This window comes from Mandrillus leucophaeus, unplaced genomic scaffold (assembly GCF_000951045.1).
Source record: "Mandrillus leucophaeus isolate KB7577 unplaced genomic scaffold, Mleu.le_1.0 Scaffold503, whole genome shotgun sequence".
NCBI lineage: Eukaryota > Metazoa > Chordata > Mammalia > Primates > Cercopithecidae > Mandrillus > Mandrillus leucophaeus.
Window position 1 is genome coordinate 310649 of NW_012105399.1, and position 16189 is coordinate 326837.

At 37.6% G+C, this 16189-nt stretch overlaps 1 protein-coding gene across 5 annotated transcripts in view; it reads left to right on the forward strand.

The window, feature by feature from the left end:
• Positions 1–16189, forward strand: part of RPS6KC1 (ribosomal protein S6 kinase, 52kDa, polypeptide 1) — a 211512-nt gene that overhangs the window by 17125 nt on the left and 178198 nt on the right. For 2 of the 5 annotated variants that reach the window (XM_011996155.1, XM_011996152.1), the window contains exons 2-3: positions 1954–1989; positions 8375–8495. Coding sequence is in view for 2 of the 5 variants with exons in the window: in XM_011996152.1 (XP_011851542.1) it covers positions 1954–1989; positions 8375–8495 (157 nt within the window). In the remaining 3 variants the exon portion in view is untranslated. Of the gene's footprint in view, positions 1–1953; positions 1990–4161; positions 4279–8374; positions 8496–16189 lie in introns of all 5 variants that reach the window. The other 3 variants (XM_011996156.1, XM_011996154.1, XM_011996153.1) reach the window with 3 other exon arrangements.

The following is a 16189-nucleotide window of genomic DNA, read 5'->3' on the forward strand; positions in this document are numbered from 1 at the left end:
GAGACCCTGTCTCTTTAAAAAAAAGTTTTTTTTGAATTAATTTAAATGAAATAAAATTAATGTAGTTTCTCAAAGTAGCCATATTTCATGGGCTCAGTAGCCACACACATATGGCTAGTCGTGGCGGTGTTGAACACTGCAAATAGAGAACATTTTTTTCCATTATCACAGAAAGTTCTATTGCATAGCAGTGTTGTATAAATTAATGAAAATTGCTACAAGATTTCACCAACTTTATATATTCTGAAAGTTGGAGAATAGAGTGCAAGATACTTGTTCTCCGGAATTCTTAGGTGGGACCTTTTACAATGGTTAACCTGTCTGGTAGGGGACAGAGGAAACTTTTAAATTATAGAGTTCTTGCTATGTTCTTATTTGTTATTCACAACAGCCAGGCCAGGCAGTTAGTATTATCTCCATTTCATAGATGAGATCAAACCTGTAAGTGGAGGAACTGTAATTTGAACCAAGGTTTGTCTGAGTGTAAATCCTCCATTTTTTGTTCTTGTTTTGGACTTTAGGGGTGGTGCTGAATGGATTCTAATCCCTAGTTCGTGGTGTATTGTCATTGGCTATCAAAGACCTTTTCTTCGTCACACTCATAGGCAACCATTTTAATGCATGTTTGATTTATCTTTTTTAAAAATTTTTTTTAAAGTGAAAGCAAGTTTATTAAGAAAGTAAGGGAATAAAGAATGGCTACTCCATAGGCAGAAAAGCCCGATTTATCTTTTTGTTTATTTTTGCAAGATACACCATTGTAGCTTCAAATCTGTTAATTTGACACTTACATGGATGGTACTGTGTTATATAATCTGAGATTTTCCTAGTTTAGGATGCTGTTTGATGATTTAAACACCTAGCCTTTTCAAAAGTTTTGTGAAAAAAATCTTTTTACCTGGTGTTAGACTTTTTGGCCTTTGTGATCAGAGAAGTCTGAAAGAATCTCCTGTTTTCCTCTTTGCTTAGGGAGTATTGATAGAAGGATTATTTGTCCCTGAATATTTGTAAATAATTTATATTACTTTTGTTTTCTTCATCATTAGGCAGCCAGTAATTACTTCTCATACTTTTCACATGGTGTGTCTGAGCATTGTAGCTGCTTTTTTTTTAATTGAAATTTTTATTGTGCTAATTGTAGATTCATATACAGTTGTAAGAAATAATGTAGAGAGATTCCTTGTACACTTTGCCCAAATGCAGCTGCTTTTTATGCTTCTAATTTGTATGTAGGCTTGCTGGGAAGGGGAGATGTAAACAAGCTTGTTAGAATTATGTTAATTAAGAGTAAAGGCCGGACACTTTTTCTTGAAGAATATAGTGAATATATGAACTTTAGCATGTGGACTTACTTTTAGCTGCTTTTTTGCTTAATTTTTAGTATTGTTAAAATAACATTTTTAGCCAAATTAAATTTAAAGAGTTTAATTGAGCAAAGAATGAGTCACAAATTGGTCAGTCTCCTCAGTCAGTGTAGGTCCAGAGAGACTCCAGCACAGCCACGTGGTGGAAAATTTATGAACAGAAAAAGGAAAGTGATGTACAGAAACCGAAACTGAAACAGCTGCATTCGTTCCAACTAAACATTTGCCTTATTTGAACACCGTTCAAACACTTGGCCCCCTTCGGCCAAAACTTGGTGATTGGCACCAGAGTAGGTTACTGTCTTTTTACACATCTATTTACATATCTGTTTCTCTGTTCATTATGTACAGAGAAACTTTTAGGCCAAACTTAACATATGTAGCCTAAGGGAGGTAACTTGATTTCACAGTATGTATTTCAGATAGTGAAGTTATTATATAGCTGAGTTTTGGATAAATGATATAGTTTTTTTTTTTTTTTTAAAGTAAATTGAATTTTTCATACAAATACTATTGCAGGTTAATTATACAAATATGGAATCTTAAATTTTGATAATGATTAGAGATTTCTATGTATGTTTTGTTTTAGGTTGTTTCTCGAAGAAATCCAGAGGATGTCCAGGAGGTAACATTTATATGCAGATTTTATTTTATGTATTTGATAAAAATTTAACTAAATGCTTTTTTGAGAAAATCACCTGAATCATTTATACATCAGTCTCTTTTTTTCTGAGACGGAGTTTCGCTCTTGTTGCTCAGGCTGGAGTGCAGTGGCGCGATCTCGGCTCACTGCAACCTCCACCTCCCAGGTTCAAGTGATTCTCCTGCCTCAGCCTCCTGAGTAGCTGGGATTACAGGCATCTGCCACCACGCCCAGCTATTTTTGTATTTTTAGTAGAGATGGGGTTTCACCATGTTGGCCAGGTTGTTCTCGAACCCCTGACCTCAGGTGATCCACCCGCTTGGCCTCCCAAAGTGCTGGGATTACAAATGTGAGCCACTGTGCCCGGCCTGTACATCAGTCTTTATATGTTTGTGTGAGGATTGTCTTCAGTTCACAAAACAGTAGCTAAAGTGTCCTATTTGAGACCTACTAAAGTGTTAAGTTTTAGTAGGTGTTAAGTTATATAAATAAGAATTTAATGAATTATGGTGCTGTTTACTAAGTGATAATTGTTCTGGTAACTGGTGTTTACAAGATGTCAGTATCACTCACGGGTCCCTATTTACCCATTTCAAGATCATAATGCCTGTGTGATAAAAAGTATTTGGTAACTAATACTTATTTTAAAGATTCTAACAGTAAATTATGGGTCTCCAACTACTTTCACTTTTATGTTGAATTGACATGTTGACATCTTGGAAAACTGCTTTAGGCATAGATGTTTCTTTTTTTAAAACTTTTTAAGTTAGTACTTTTGCAGATTCTTCTATGCATTTTTTCCTTCTTTCTATAGTGATACCAACCTGTTATGTTTTGCTTAAAATTGTGGAATTCTCTATTTGTATTTACTTTGCACTTGTTGTACATCTTTAGGAATCCTTACCGAGGAACTTGCTGCATTGAATGTTTCTTGATTTACTTTCATTTTAGTCCCTGCTCATTTTCACTGAGACTAGAAGGAAATATATTGGAATTTTTTCCCCTTCCCTAATGTGTTTAAAACAGATACTTTAAGTTTACAGTGCTGATTCTGCAACAGTGTTTTTTTTTTTTTCCCCACAATTAAATATGAATGTCTTTGGGTGGTAGGTTCTTTCTGTTTAGCCACAGGTCTCACTACTCTACAGAAAATACCTGGCTTGATTCATACATTTAAGGTGACTGTTTGGTACTGGTTGGTATGAGTGTGTGGCCCGAGGTTTAGATAATATTTAATGTTTTTTTTTTGTTTTTCTTTTTTTTTTTTTTTTGAGACGGAGTCTCACTATATCACCCAGGCTGGAGTGCAGTGGCACGATCACTGCAAGCTTCACCTCCTGGGTTCACACCGTTCTCCTGCATCAGCCTCCCAGGTAGCTGGGACTACAGGCGCCCGCCATCACGCCCGGCTAATTTTTTGTATTTTTAGTAGAGACAGGGTTTACACCATGTTAGCCAGGATGGTCTTGATCTCCTGACCTCGTGATCTACCCACCTTGGCCTCCCAAAGTGCTGGCGTTACAAGTGTGAGCCACCGCGCCTGGCCGATAATATTTACATTTTATACGTTATCATTTCTGGCTATGTCTGATTTCATAGTTTTTGTCCTATGATTTAAAACAGATATATTTTTATACAAAAATTAGCTGGGCATGGTGGCAGGTGCCTGTAATCCCAGCTACTTGGGAGGCTGAGGCAGGAGAATTGCTTGAACCTGGGAGGCAAAGGTTGCAGTGAGCTGAGATCGCACCTCTGTACTCCAGCCTGAGTGACAGAGCAAGATTCTGTCTCAAAAAATAAATAAATAAATAAATAAATAAATAAATAAAAAGAAAAGATTTAATACGATTTTCCTGAATTTTCCTGATGGGTTTTAAGACAATTCCTTCTCCATCAGGAAACAGGAAGAATATTGTGATATTGTTATTTTGAAAGAAATATATATATATATATATATGTATATATATATGTAGCAGTGAAAGTAGTTTGCACTGTTGATTAAAGTACTTTTCTGTCTTGTATCAATTGATGAGTGTGAACTATTCTTTAGATTTCTAGTTTACAACTCGTAAAATTGAAAATGGGTGTATTTCCTTTGAATGCATTGTCTGATTGCTGTGCTGTAGTTTGTAGCTTGATGTTCCCATTTTCCAGGGAGAATCCTGAACCAACCTATCCATGAACATACTCTCTGCCATTTTCTTAGTCCTTTTTTCGGGAAAACTCTTTTATAATAACAACTGTTGGTGAACCTTTCATCAGAAAACTCTTGTAAGTGTCTTTTAGTTAGACAATTGCATGGTTCTTTGTTAGAAGTGGTATAAATTTTTAAAAGTCTTCTATTTAGTTGGCTTCTGAAAATATAGAATAATCTTGAAATTATAACAGCACTTTTTTTAGTTTCCCATTTAGTGTATTTAAACATTGGAATTCTCATTTGGGAGAGGAATTCACCACGTGGAGTTTGTTTTTCACTTCCTTTCACTTTCCCTCTCCATTAACTTATTCATGTGTTACTGCTTTAGACTATAGTAAGGCTTCACAAGGGCTAGTGAGGACTAGATGTACTGATAGTTCAACCAAATGTAGGGCTAGTAATACACTAGCCTTATGAAATGGGAGAAATTTTGTTGTTTTTCTTTTATCTATACCTTGGCACATGCCACCACATATCAGTGTTTTCTTCCTAAGAATGCTGAACAGTCTGTGGCCTCTCATTCAGTAGATTGTGTAGAACATGAATAGACAGCAGAAAAGTGAAGAAGAGATGGTTTTGCTCCCCCTCACCCTTTTTTAAACAAATTAACCTACACCTGTTTCTTTCTACAGGTAGGGTATTTCACTGGTGAAATTTGGGGAAGGAAAAGAACTGAAATAGGACTTTCTATGTATTATGTCAGAAATCTCTAACTTTTAAATCTTTTTTAAAAAAATAGTTTTATTATTTATTTATTATTTTTATTTATTTATTTCTTGAGATGGAGTCTCACTCTGTCACCCAGGCTGGAGTGCAGTAGGGTGATCTTGGCTCACTGCAACCTCTGCCTCCCAGGCTCAAGTGATTCTCCTGCCTCAGCCTCCTGAAGCGCTGGGACTAAAGGCCCCGCCACCATGCCTGGCTGATTTTTGTATTTTTAGTAGAGACGGGGTTTTACCATGTTGGCCAGACTGGTCTCAAACTGCTGACCTCAGGTGATCTCGGCCTCCCAAAATGCTGTGATTACAAGCGTGAGAAAAAATCATTTTAGAAAATAAGTACACACTTATATATCAATGAAATATATCAAGGGAAAGGAAAGGCTCTTGAAAAGAGGGAAAAGAAAATTCGTTAGCAAATAGTATGGTAGTGCTGTTGATTGTAAGAAGAGATAATCCAGCAAATTTTAAATATTAATACTATGCGAGAGTGAAGAGGACAAAGTTAATTCAATTGGTGGTTCTGTAAAATACAGGAATCTAAAAGGTTTTTGGTGTTATTAAGTGTAATTATCTGAAAAGGAAACATTTATGTAAAAAATATTTAAGGGAATGTTTTTAATGAAAATTAAGCTTTTATTAAATTTGTATTTTTTATATGGTTATCACTGAATTAATATATCATTGAGACATTTTCTTCAGAGTGATTTTAATAAATAAGGAATTTGTGGAGACTTGGTTCAGTAAAGAAATAGGTGTTATAGACCTATTTTTCCCGATGGGAAAGTACTGAACATTAATTAGAGAAAATAATTTCTATATGTGTCTTTGAGGACTTTGTGTGGTCCAGATATGAACATCAGTACTTGCTGTTGTAGTAGAAGTATACTTTTGTTCACTTTTGTATTTTGAAGATTTCTGGAAACTTCGAAACTCAGAAGGAGTAAGAAGACAAGGAGGCAGTGGATGTGACATTTTGCGATGCTGTTAGGTATTTTGGTTCTGCAGCCATAGGGTTGAGAAGAAGGAATATGAGAGTGAATAAATTAGGGCATGGTGAAGAAACACAGATTCTCATTTGGGGGTTCTAATTCTTGCTCTGACAGACTATCTACTGGTTCATATACCATGGTATTTTAATAATTATCATGATTAAATTGTTGAATTTTGCTCCTTACGTTTCTCTTGCAGTATTTAAAAAAGACCTTAACTAGAATAAAAAATTTATCTGCAAATCTAATTGTTTCCATGAGCTACAGTCTTTTGAATAACTTTCATGTCCAGGTCATAATGACCTTAACCTTATGTAATGTCCAGTTTATAATGACATTTACTTTACGTAAGGTACTGCTTACATAAGCCCATCAACCATTTCTCCTTTAATTCCTTGGCAATGTAGTATGATTGTAATTTGATATATTTTAAAAATATAAAAATAACAATTTTTTGTTCCCATCATGTCATTGTTGGAATCCTCACGTCTCATTGCACATGCTGAGAAACCTTTCCTGAGTGATTACTGCCTATCTGCTACTGATCTTTTAATCTACGGGTTAATAGGTCCTGCTCAGTTCTTGCTCTTCAACCCTAAACCTGTCTGTCTCATTGAATAGCTCCAGGCAGCTCCCTCACGAACTCCTAAGTTAAATGTGTTGAAAATTGAACCTCTTTCTTGCCTCGGAACGGCTGCTGCTTCCTTGCTGTTCACTTCAGGGCATGGCACCACCATTCTGTAGCAAAACTTGCTACACAGCTATTTATTCTTCAGTGTTCTTCAGTTTATTTATCATTTTAGGCAAATACTGAGTATGTACTTTTGTTTAAAAATTGCCTAAATTAATTGCCTTCATTTAGTAATATATACTTGACATCTCACTCTCCTTTTAGAAACTTCACCCCCAGTTCGCTCCCCCTCCCCTTTTTTTTTTTTATTTTTGTCAGTCTACTGACCACTTCCCTTCAGGACTCTCTAAGGTAGTAATTTTTGTGAAGGCTTTTCAGACATACAAGGCTGATTTAGGTACTACATCTGCAGCACTCTTGAGCTGCCCCTCTCAGCATTTTTCAAGCCATCTTATGATGTTGTTGTTTTATGATGTGTTGGCTTATTCTTCCTAACTAGGCTGTGAACTGTTTGAAGACAGGGCCTGTATTTCCCTTGTCTTAATACTTTGTGACAATATGATGCTTAGTGGAAAGTAGGGCCATAGAAATATTTGTTTTGGTGACTCTTTTTGTTGTTGAGTAAATGAATACAAGGGAAGCATCAGGAGGAAGCAGTTTTTGAAAAATGAATTCATATTATAGTCTGCCTAGCCTCCTAGGATTATAACTGTATTAAAAACAATAAACATTAAGGTAGAATTTTTGGCAGCATGAAAAAGTTTGCTGAAGAATTTTATACATGCAGAGAGTAGGTTTTTTGGCAAGAATCTCTTAAATCACACCTGGTTACCTGCTTGACCTGTTATTTGCTCATTAGCCTTATACTCTATTGTACATGAAAAACTTGTTAGAAAAGTTTGTTAGAACTGAGATGATTAAGCTTTTCAGAAGTAAAGACCCCAGTATCTGAAGTAATGGGATTTAAAACTCAATTTTACCCTATTTTCTAGAGATTGAGGGCTGAATCTGTGATATCAAGGCCATGTTTCAAATCCTTTTTCTTTACAAAGTTTTTTGTTTTTTAAAAATATAATCTGAGTAAGGTTAAATAATAATTCAGACTAATGAAGGAAAACACACTTTTACATGTTGTCTAATCTAGGTGATTGTTTTGTTTTGTTTTTTAAAATATACTAATTTTAATGATGTTCTGGTCAGGATTCAGCTTGCCTGCAGACATCTTATTACTAGTGTAAATTAAGATTTACGACATGAAAGTCCACGTCAATTGCTTACTGCATAGCTATTTCTTCAGTGTTACTCAGTTTATCCTTTTAGGCAAATACTGAGTATGTACTTTTGTTTAAAAATTGGCTAAATTAATTGTTTTATCTTTATAAATGTATTATTTTGAGAAAGAATACATGTTTTGACATCTAACTCATTTGTAGGCCAATTGTAATTGGTTTTTGAGCAGATGAAGTGACATTTTATATAGAATACATCTTCTCCATATTGGGTTGAATATTTTTCCAGTGTGAATAAAACCATACTTGTTTAAAATGAAAATTTGAAACCAAAACAGAATAGTTTGAGGAAGAATTGCCACTTTACATGTAATATATTTTTACTTTATTTTTTTCGTGCCCCTGGTCAGCAGAAATCTGCCTTATATTTTTAAAGCAAATACTATTAGTTAATTTCAGTCTGTTAATCATATTGGTTAGGACATGTGTTTGCCTTTGCATGACAATTTTGAATACTTTAATGAAAAGATTATTTGTTGTTCAGATATCTGAGCCTAAATGATTGTGAGATACACGTTTAATTTTTTTTCTCTCTTTAGATAATTGTGTGGAAGAGATACAGTGATTTTAAGAAACTACACAAAGAACTATGGCAAATTCACAAAAACTTATTCCGACATTCAGAATTGTTTCCTCCATTTGCTAAAGGAATAGTGTTTGGTAAGTGATTATTTTGAAATTGTAATTTAAAAAAGTGATAATTAATTTTGTATATATACTGAACTCTAACATAACTACACTGTGAAGTCAGAAGCCCCTTTGCTTATTGAGATAATTCATATTGTTCAGCAAGCACTTGAAATTGTCTTTTCTTGTTCTTGTTATAGTTTTGTGTACCCAGAATATATTTACTCTTCCCATCTGTGAAACAAAACAACTTCAGTTCCAACCAACCAAATAACCCTGTAGGAACATAAGAAAAGGTGATATTCAATTGTTCTTATTAGTTTTAAAATTCTTTCTTTTTTTAAAATTGTCTCATTTTATATGTTTCCCTGACACCTTGCTTATAGTATGAATGGTATGGTTTTCTAGTATTTGCTTCTTGCAACTTCTTTTTGATACCTTAGTATTCTTATTTTTTTTTTTTTTTGCCTCATCAGTTTTCAAATACCTAGGTAACAGTTTTTTATATTAAATTTTGTGTGTCAAAATAATTTGTGTAGTTTCTGTCCCGTCTGGATTTTGACTGGGAATATAGAATATTCATGTGTTTTTTTTCTATAACTCTAATGTAAATGTTCTTATATGGACAGAATTTTTTTATTTTGAAATGGAGTCTTGTTCTGTCACCTAGGCTGGAGTGCAGTGATGTGATCTTGGCTCACTGCAACCTCAACCTCCTGGGTTCAAGTGATTCTCCTGCCTCAGCCTCCCGAGTAGTTGGGATTACAGGCACCTGCCACCACACCCAGCTCATTTTTGTATTTTTAGTAGACATGAGGTTTCACCATGTTGGCCAGGCATGGTGAAACTGACCTCCTCACCTTAACTGGTCCGCCTGCCTTGGCCTCCCAAAGTGCTGGGATTACAGGCATGAGCCAGAACTTTTTATCCTATTACTTTTTGCAACCAATTTCTGCATATGGAATTGCAGAGTCAATGTATATGCACATTTATTTTTCAAACTAGACAATTTTTTTTCAGGTTATGAAAGTAGTATATGCAAATAACTCAGATGGTGCAGAAAAATACTTAAAACTTAAATAGAAAGAAATTCAACAATAATATCATCTCCTAGATAGTATAATATTTTGGCATATTATTCTAGACTGTGAGTGTATGTGTGTGGTGTATTTTTGTGCTTATGAATATGTGTATGCCTTTTTACCCATCTATGTATAGAAACCTCAAAAATGGAATCTTGCTATGTATGATTTTGTAACCTGGTTTTATATAACAATATATATATTTTTTCTTTCTTTTTTATATGACAGTATATTATGATTGTCTTTTCATGTCAATAAAAAGATCTACATTACTAATTTTAATATGTACATAGTATTCCAGTTTTTGAACTGATTTATTAACCAATCTTCTACTGGTATATTACTTTTGGCCTTTTGCTGTTATAAATAACACCACAGTTAATATTCTTATTCATACATTACTGTGCTGGTGTACAGTAGGGTGAATTCCTGGGAGGAGAATTACTCATTCAAGGGGTCTGCATATTTTTGAGACTTTTGATGCATATTGCCTCGTTGTTTTAAATAATTGTAACATCATTGTCCTTTATGCATTGGAAAAACTTTTAAGTTATTATTATTATTATTATTATTTGAGACAGAGTATTACTCTGTCACCCAGGCTGGAGTACAGTGATGTGATCTTGCTCACTGTAGCCTTGACTTCCTGGGCTCAGGTGATTCTCCTACCTTGGCTTCCCAGGTAGCTGGGAGTATAGGCGCACATCACCATGCCTGGCTAATTTTTCTATTTTTGTAGAAATGGGGTTTCACCACGTTTCCCAGGCTGGTCTTGAACTCCTGGGCTTAAGTGATCTGCCTACCTCAGCCTCCCAAAGTGCTGGGATTACAGGTGTGATCCACTGCGCCTGGCAGATAACTTTTAAAGAGGCATGTGGCTAAGTAAAATAAAAACAAAACACAAAACAAAGGTAGTATTGAAGAATGTACAATAAAAACAAGTTTCCTGCTCCTTCCCTCCACCCAGTTTTGCTTCTAGACATAACTGAATTTTAATCCTGTTTTTTGTTTTTCAAGTACTTATTTCTGTATCTGTAATAAGCCTATACCATTTTTTCTTTTCTTTTTTTTTTAAAGATGGAATTTTGCTCTTGTCACCCGAAATGGAGTGCAGTGGAGTGATCTCGGCTCACTGCAACCTCTGCCTCCTGGGTTCAAGCGATTCTCCTGCCTCAGCCTCCCAAGTAGCTGGAATTACAGGCACCTGCCACCACACCCAGCTAATTTTTTGTATTTTTAGTAGAGACGGAGTTTTGCCGTGTTGGGCAGGCTGGTCTCGAACTCCTGACCTCAGGTGGTCCGGCCTCCTTGGCCTCCCAAAGTGCTGGGATTACAGGTGTGAGCCACCTCGCCTGGCCCATTTTTTCTTGATTTAACAACTTTTACATATCTATTGACTCACTACTCTGGTGGGTATTTAGCTTGTTTACCCTGTTTCTCTGTATTATTACATAATGTTTTTAGTTCTTCTGTTGACTTTATTTCTCGTTCCGTAACTGTGGACAGTATCATTTGTCTAAGATGATTCTAATAGCATTTTGATCTTCCTCCTACCCCTTCAGCTCTCTTCCCCACTTAACATTTGAAATCTATACTTATATTTTAACATTTGTCAAAGGTGGTGATATTTATATTCTCTTTATTGGTTATAATTAAGCTTGTAATGTATAGAATAATTCTCAAAGCTGGAATTTAATAAACTTCATTTATAACATTATTATTTTTTGAGACAGAGTCTCACTCTGTCACCCTGGGTGGAGTGCAGTGGTGCGATCACACAGCCTCCATCTCCTTCCACCTCAGCCCCCCGAGAAGCTGGGACTACAGGCACGTGCCACCATGCCAGTCTAATTTTTGTAATTTTTGTAGCAACAGGTTTTCACCATATTGCCCAGGCTGGTCTTTAACACCTGTGCTCAGGCAATCCTCCTGCCTCAGTCTTCCTAAGTGCTGGGATTATAAGCATGAGCCACTGCACCCCGCCTTATAATGTTATTATGACAGAGCAAATATTGTTCATTATAAAGTCAGGTAGTGTACCACAATTACTTTTTGTTCTGCAAGTTTCGATAGTTACAATTACTGTGCCAACATAAGAAAAATGTGTAAGTGAAGTCTCTGTTTTCCTTATACTACATTAGGAAATTGAAATCATGCTACATTTTAGTTTGCTAAATATTTGGACCATGCCTTTTGTGATAGCCAGCCTCCAAGATGGCCTCCTATGATTCTCATCTCCTGGTATTCACACCTTTGTGTCTTCCCTTCTGTCTTAGTCTGTGTAGTGTTGCTACAAAGGAATACCTGGGGCTGGGTAACTTTAAAGAAAAGAGGTTTATTTGGCTCATGGTTTTACAGGAGGTAAAAGATGCATGAGGCCTCCATCTGCATCTAGGAAGGGCCTCAGATTGCTTCCACTCATGGCAGAAGGGGAATGAGAGGCCACCACATGGTGAGAGAAGGAAACGAGAGAGAGGAGGAGGTGCCAGGCTTTTTCCAACAGGTTTAGTTCACGGGAACTAAGAGTGAGAACCAGCAAGCCAGTCATGAGACATCCATTCCCATGATCCAAACATCTCACACCAGGCCTCACCTTGAACATTGGGGATCAGATTTCAACGTGAGACTTGGTGGGGTCAAACACACCATATCTAAACCATAGCACCTTCCCAGATTGTACCAGGGTTGGTCTGTGTGACCAATAGCAAAAGTGATGATATATCTCATTCCTGAGATTTGTTTATAAAAAACTGTGGCATCTCTCTTAAGGTGTTTTTTTGTTTGTTTGTTTGTTTGTTTTTTTCCCTTTCCCTTTCTCTTTCTCATAACTTGCTCTGAGGGTTACCAGCTTTTCCTATGGTAAGAACATTGTGGTAGCATATGAAGAGGCCCACATGGTGAGGAACAGGGGCTTCCAGCCAAAAACTAGTAAGCATGAAACCTGCCACAGCCATGTGAATGAACTTAGGAGCAGATTCTCCAGTCCCAGTTGAACTTCGAGATGACTACAGCGTTGACTGACACTTAACAGCAATCTCATGAGAGGCCTGAGCTAGAGCCACCCAGCCAAGCCACTTTTGAATTTCTGACCCTTAGAGACTGAGTGAGATAGTAAATATTTGTTGTAGGCTACCATGTTTTGGGATAATATGTTACACAGCAATAACTACTTAATAGACTTTGTAACAAAACTGAAAATGTGGAGAGTGGTTTTGAAATGAGCTGTGGACTTTGAGGAGAGTATTGATAAGTGCCTGAAGTACCTTGAAGAAGTGATTAATTGGGCCTGGCGCCGTGGCTCATGCCTGTAATCCCAGCACTTTGGGGGGATGAGGCGGGCGGATCACGAGGTCAGGAGATTGAAACCATCCTGGCTAACATCGTGAAACCCCGTCTCTACTAAAAATACAAAAAAAAAAAAAAAAAAAAATAAGATTAGCCGGGTGTAGTGGCTGGTGCCTGTAGTCCCAGCTACTTGGGAGGCTGAGGCACGAGAATGGCGTGAACCCGGGAGGTGGAGTTTACAGTGAGCCGAGATCGCGTCACTGCACTCTAGTCTGGGCGACAGAGAAAGACTCTGTCTCAAAAAAAAAAAAAAAAAAAGAAGTGATTAATTGGAGCCTCATGGTATTTGGTAAGACTGCAAGTGAGGATTCCCAAGGAAGTTAGGTAAGTGTTACTGGAAACTGAAGGGAAGATCCCTCTTATGTAGTTGCAGAAAGTTTAGCAACATTGTTGCCTGCAGTTATGTGGAAAGTTGAAAATGTACCAAATGAACTGGGTAAGCTAGCTGAAGAGATTTCCACCCAGAGTATTTATATTGTGGTGCTTCTTGCTGCTCATAGTGAAATGTGAAAGGAGAGAGAAACTAAAGGAAGGATTGTTAAACGAAAAGGACCTGGGACTTGTTTTGAAAATGCTATCTTTCTGGATAGCAGAGAGTACTAAAATTAAGAAATGACTTCTGAGCAAATGTGGCCTAAAGATGAAGCCCAGTGTGAACTAAAATGTTTCTTAAGACCTCAGAAAGATTCAGTCAGACAAAATGCTCTCAGTAGAGATTAAGGTTGTGCCTTGCAGATCCTCTCAAATAGGGCTTCGTGGAAGTAAGCCTCAGCCAGCTCAGTAGAAGCCAAAGCTACAGAAGGGTTTAACTTGAGATTTGTGGCTATCACTTTTGTCTAATTGAGTAAACCCCAATAAGAGTCATAGGTGACCCCCCCCCACAAAAAAGTTAAAAGTATATATGCAGAGAGACTTTCGTCTCCCCCAAATTTTACTGGCAGGAAGGCTAAAAACAACGATGAAGCCACACACCTTGCTCTTTTTCATCGAAAAGGAGGTATGACTCAGAGGGTGGAACCAGTAGCTCAGAGGGCAGAGCCATAGCCTTGGAGAATTTATTCCTAGCCTGTGAGCCTTAATCAGAAACTTCTAACATTTGCCCTGCTGGATTTCAGAATTACTATGGATCCATTGATTTCTTTGGGGCTTGCATGTACCCCCCTTTTTGTATAGGAATGTCTATAGCAGTTATTCCATGCCTATCCCACTGTTGTATATTGAGTGGGTAGAGGGGAGATAACTTGTCTATAGTGTCACAGGTTAGGAAGATTGTACTTAAGGGGCTCCTCCTAGGGAATGACACCTGAAGAACCTCAATCACACATGCATCTGACTTACATGATGAGATCCTGGACTTTGAATTGCTGCCATAATGGGATGAGACTTTTGGGGACCTTGGGAGGAGGGTGAGGAGATCTTGTATGTGGGAGGAGTGTGAATCTTTGAGGGCCAAAGAGTGGTCTGTGTTGGCCAGCTTCCAAGATGGCCCCCAGTGGTCTCTGTCTCCCGATATTTATGTTCTTGTGAAGTCGCCTCCCACATTGAACCAGGACTAGTCTGTATGACTAGTAGCATATGCAGAAGGGATGTTATGTCACTTCCAGGATTAGGTTATAAAAAAAGACTGTAGCTTCCATCTTGTGTGCTCATGCTCCCACCTCGCCTCCAAGTGTCATTACATGTTTTGGGGAAACTGGTTGCTGTATGGTGAGAACACTCAGGCAGCCTGTGGAGATGAGGGATGTTTCAAACTTACAGAAAGTTGCAAGAAGAAGAATAGTACAAGAACCCCTGTATACTTTGCAACCAGATTCACTTATTGTTAAGCTTTTATCCCATTTACTTTATCATTTGCTGGTGTCTCTCTCTTTCTCCTTCCCTTTCTCCCTTTCCCTCTCTTCCTCTGTCTCCTGTCTCTCTCCCTCTTCCTCTCTCTCCCCCAGCACACACATATAAAATATATGCACATAATTTTACATTATTTTAAGTTTTAAATTTTTAACTTCTCTTTTTTTGAGGCAGGGTCTCACTTTGTTGTCCAGGCTGGAGTGCAGTGTCACAGTCATGGCTCACTGCACCTCGACCTCCAGGGCTCAAGTGATCCTCCCACTTTAGCCTCCCTAAGTGCTGGGATTACACGTGTGAGCCACCACACCTGGCCATAATTTTTTAATGAGTTATTCCAAATTATATTCCAAATTTCATGTCCCTTTACTCCTAAGCACTTCAGTTCTTCACTAAGAAAAGGGATATTCTGCAGTTCAGTTATCAATTTGAGTAAATTTAATATTGATACAATACATTTTTATAATTTACCATCTGTATTCCAATTTTGTTAGTTGACCTTTTAATGTCATTTTTCTTCTTTCTGGTATAGGATCCATTCTAGGATTGGTATTTTACTTAGTTGCTGTCTTTAGTCTCTAATCTGGAATGTTAATATAGCTGTTTTTTGTTTTTCATTATATTGGCATTTTTTTTTTTTTTTTGCGATGGAAGTCTCACTCTTTTGCCCAGGTAGGACTGCAGTGGCGCTATCTCGGCTCATTGCCAGCTCTGCCTCCCGGGTTCAAGCCATTCTCCTGCCTCAGCCTCCTGAGTAGCTGGAACTACAGGCGCCCGCCACTGCGCCCGGCTAATTTTTTATATTTTTAGTAGAGACGGAGTTTCACCATGTTAGCCAGGATGGTCTCAATCTCCTGACCTCGTGATCCACCCGCCTTGGCCTCCCAAAGTGCTGGGATTACAGACGTGAGCCACTGCGCCCGGCCTATATTGGCATTTTTGAAGAATACCTTCTCCCTCTCTATCCATATCCTTTTCCCCGCTTTTAAAGAGAGTGATCCTCATTTTAGGTTCTCTGATGTTTTCTCATGTTTTGTTCTAGGTTATGAATTCTTCTTGGCTGAATACTACAAAGGTGTCCTCAGAGTATCTCATCTGAAGGCACGTGATGTCTGTCTGCCCCTCATTAGTGATATGAATTTATGTCACTTGGTCAAGGTATTGTCCAGGTTTTCCACTATGTTAGTTTCCTGCGGCTGCCGTAACAGATTGTCATACACTTGGTGGCATAAAACAATGGAAATTTGTTTTCTCACAGTTATGAAGTCCAGAAGTCTGAAATCGGTACCACTGGGCTGAAATCAAGGTGTTGGCAGGGGATGTCCTCTTTTCAGAGGAGAGACACTATTCCTTGCCTCTTTCAGCATTTGGTAGCTGCCTACATTCCTTGGCTTGTGGCAGCATTAGTTTAGTCTTCAGGGCCCTCAACTTCAAGCCTCACTCTGCTCCATCTTC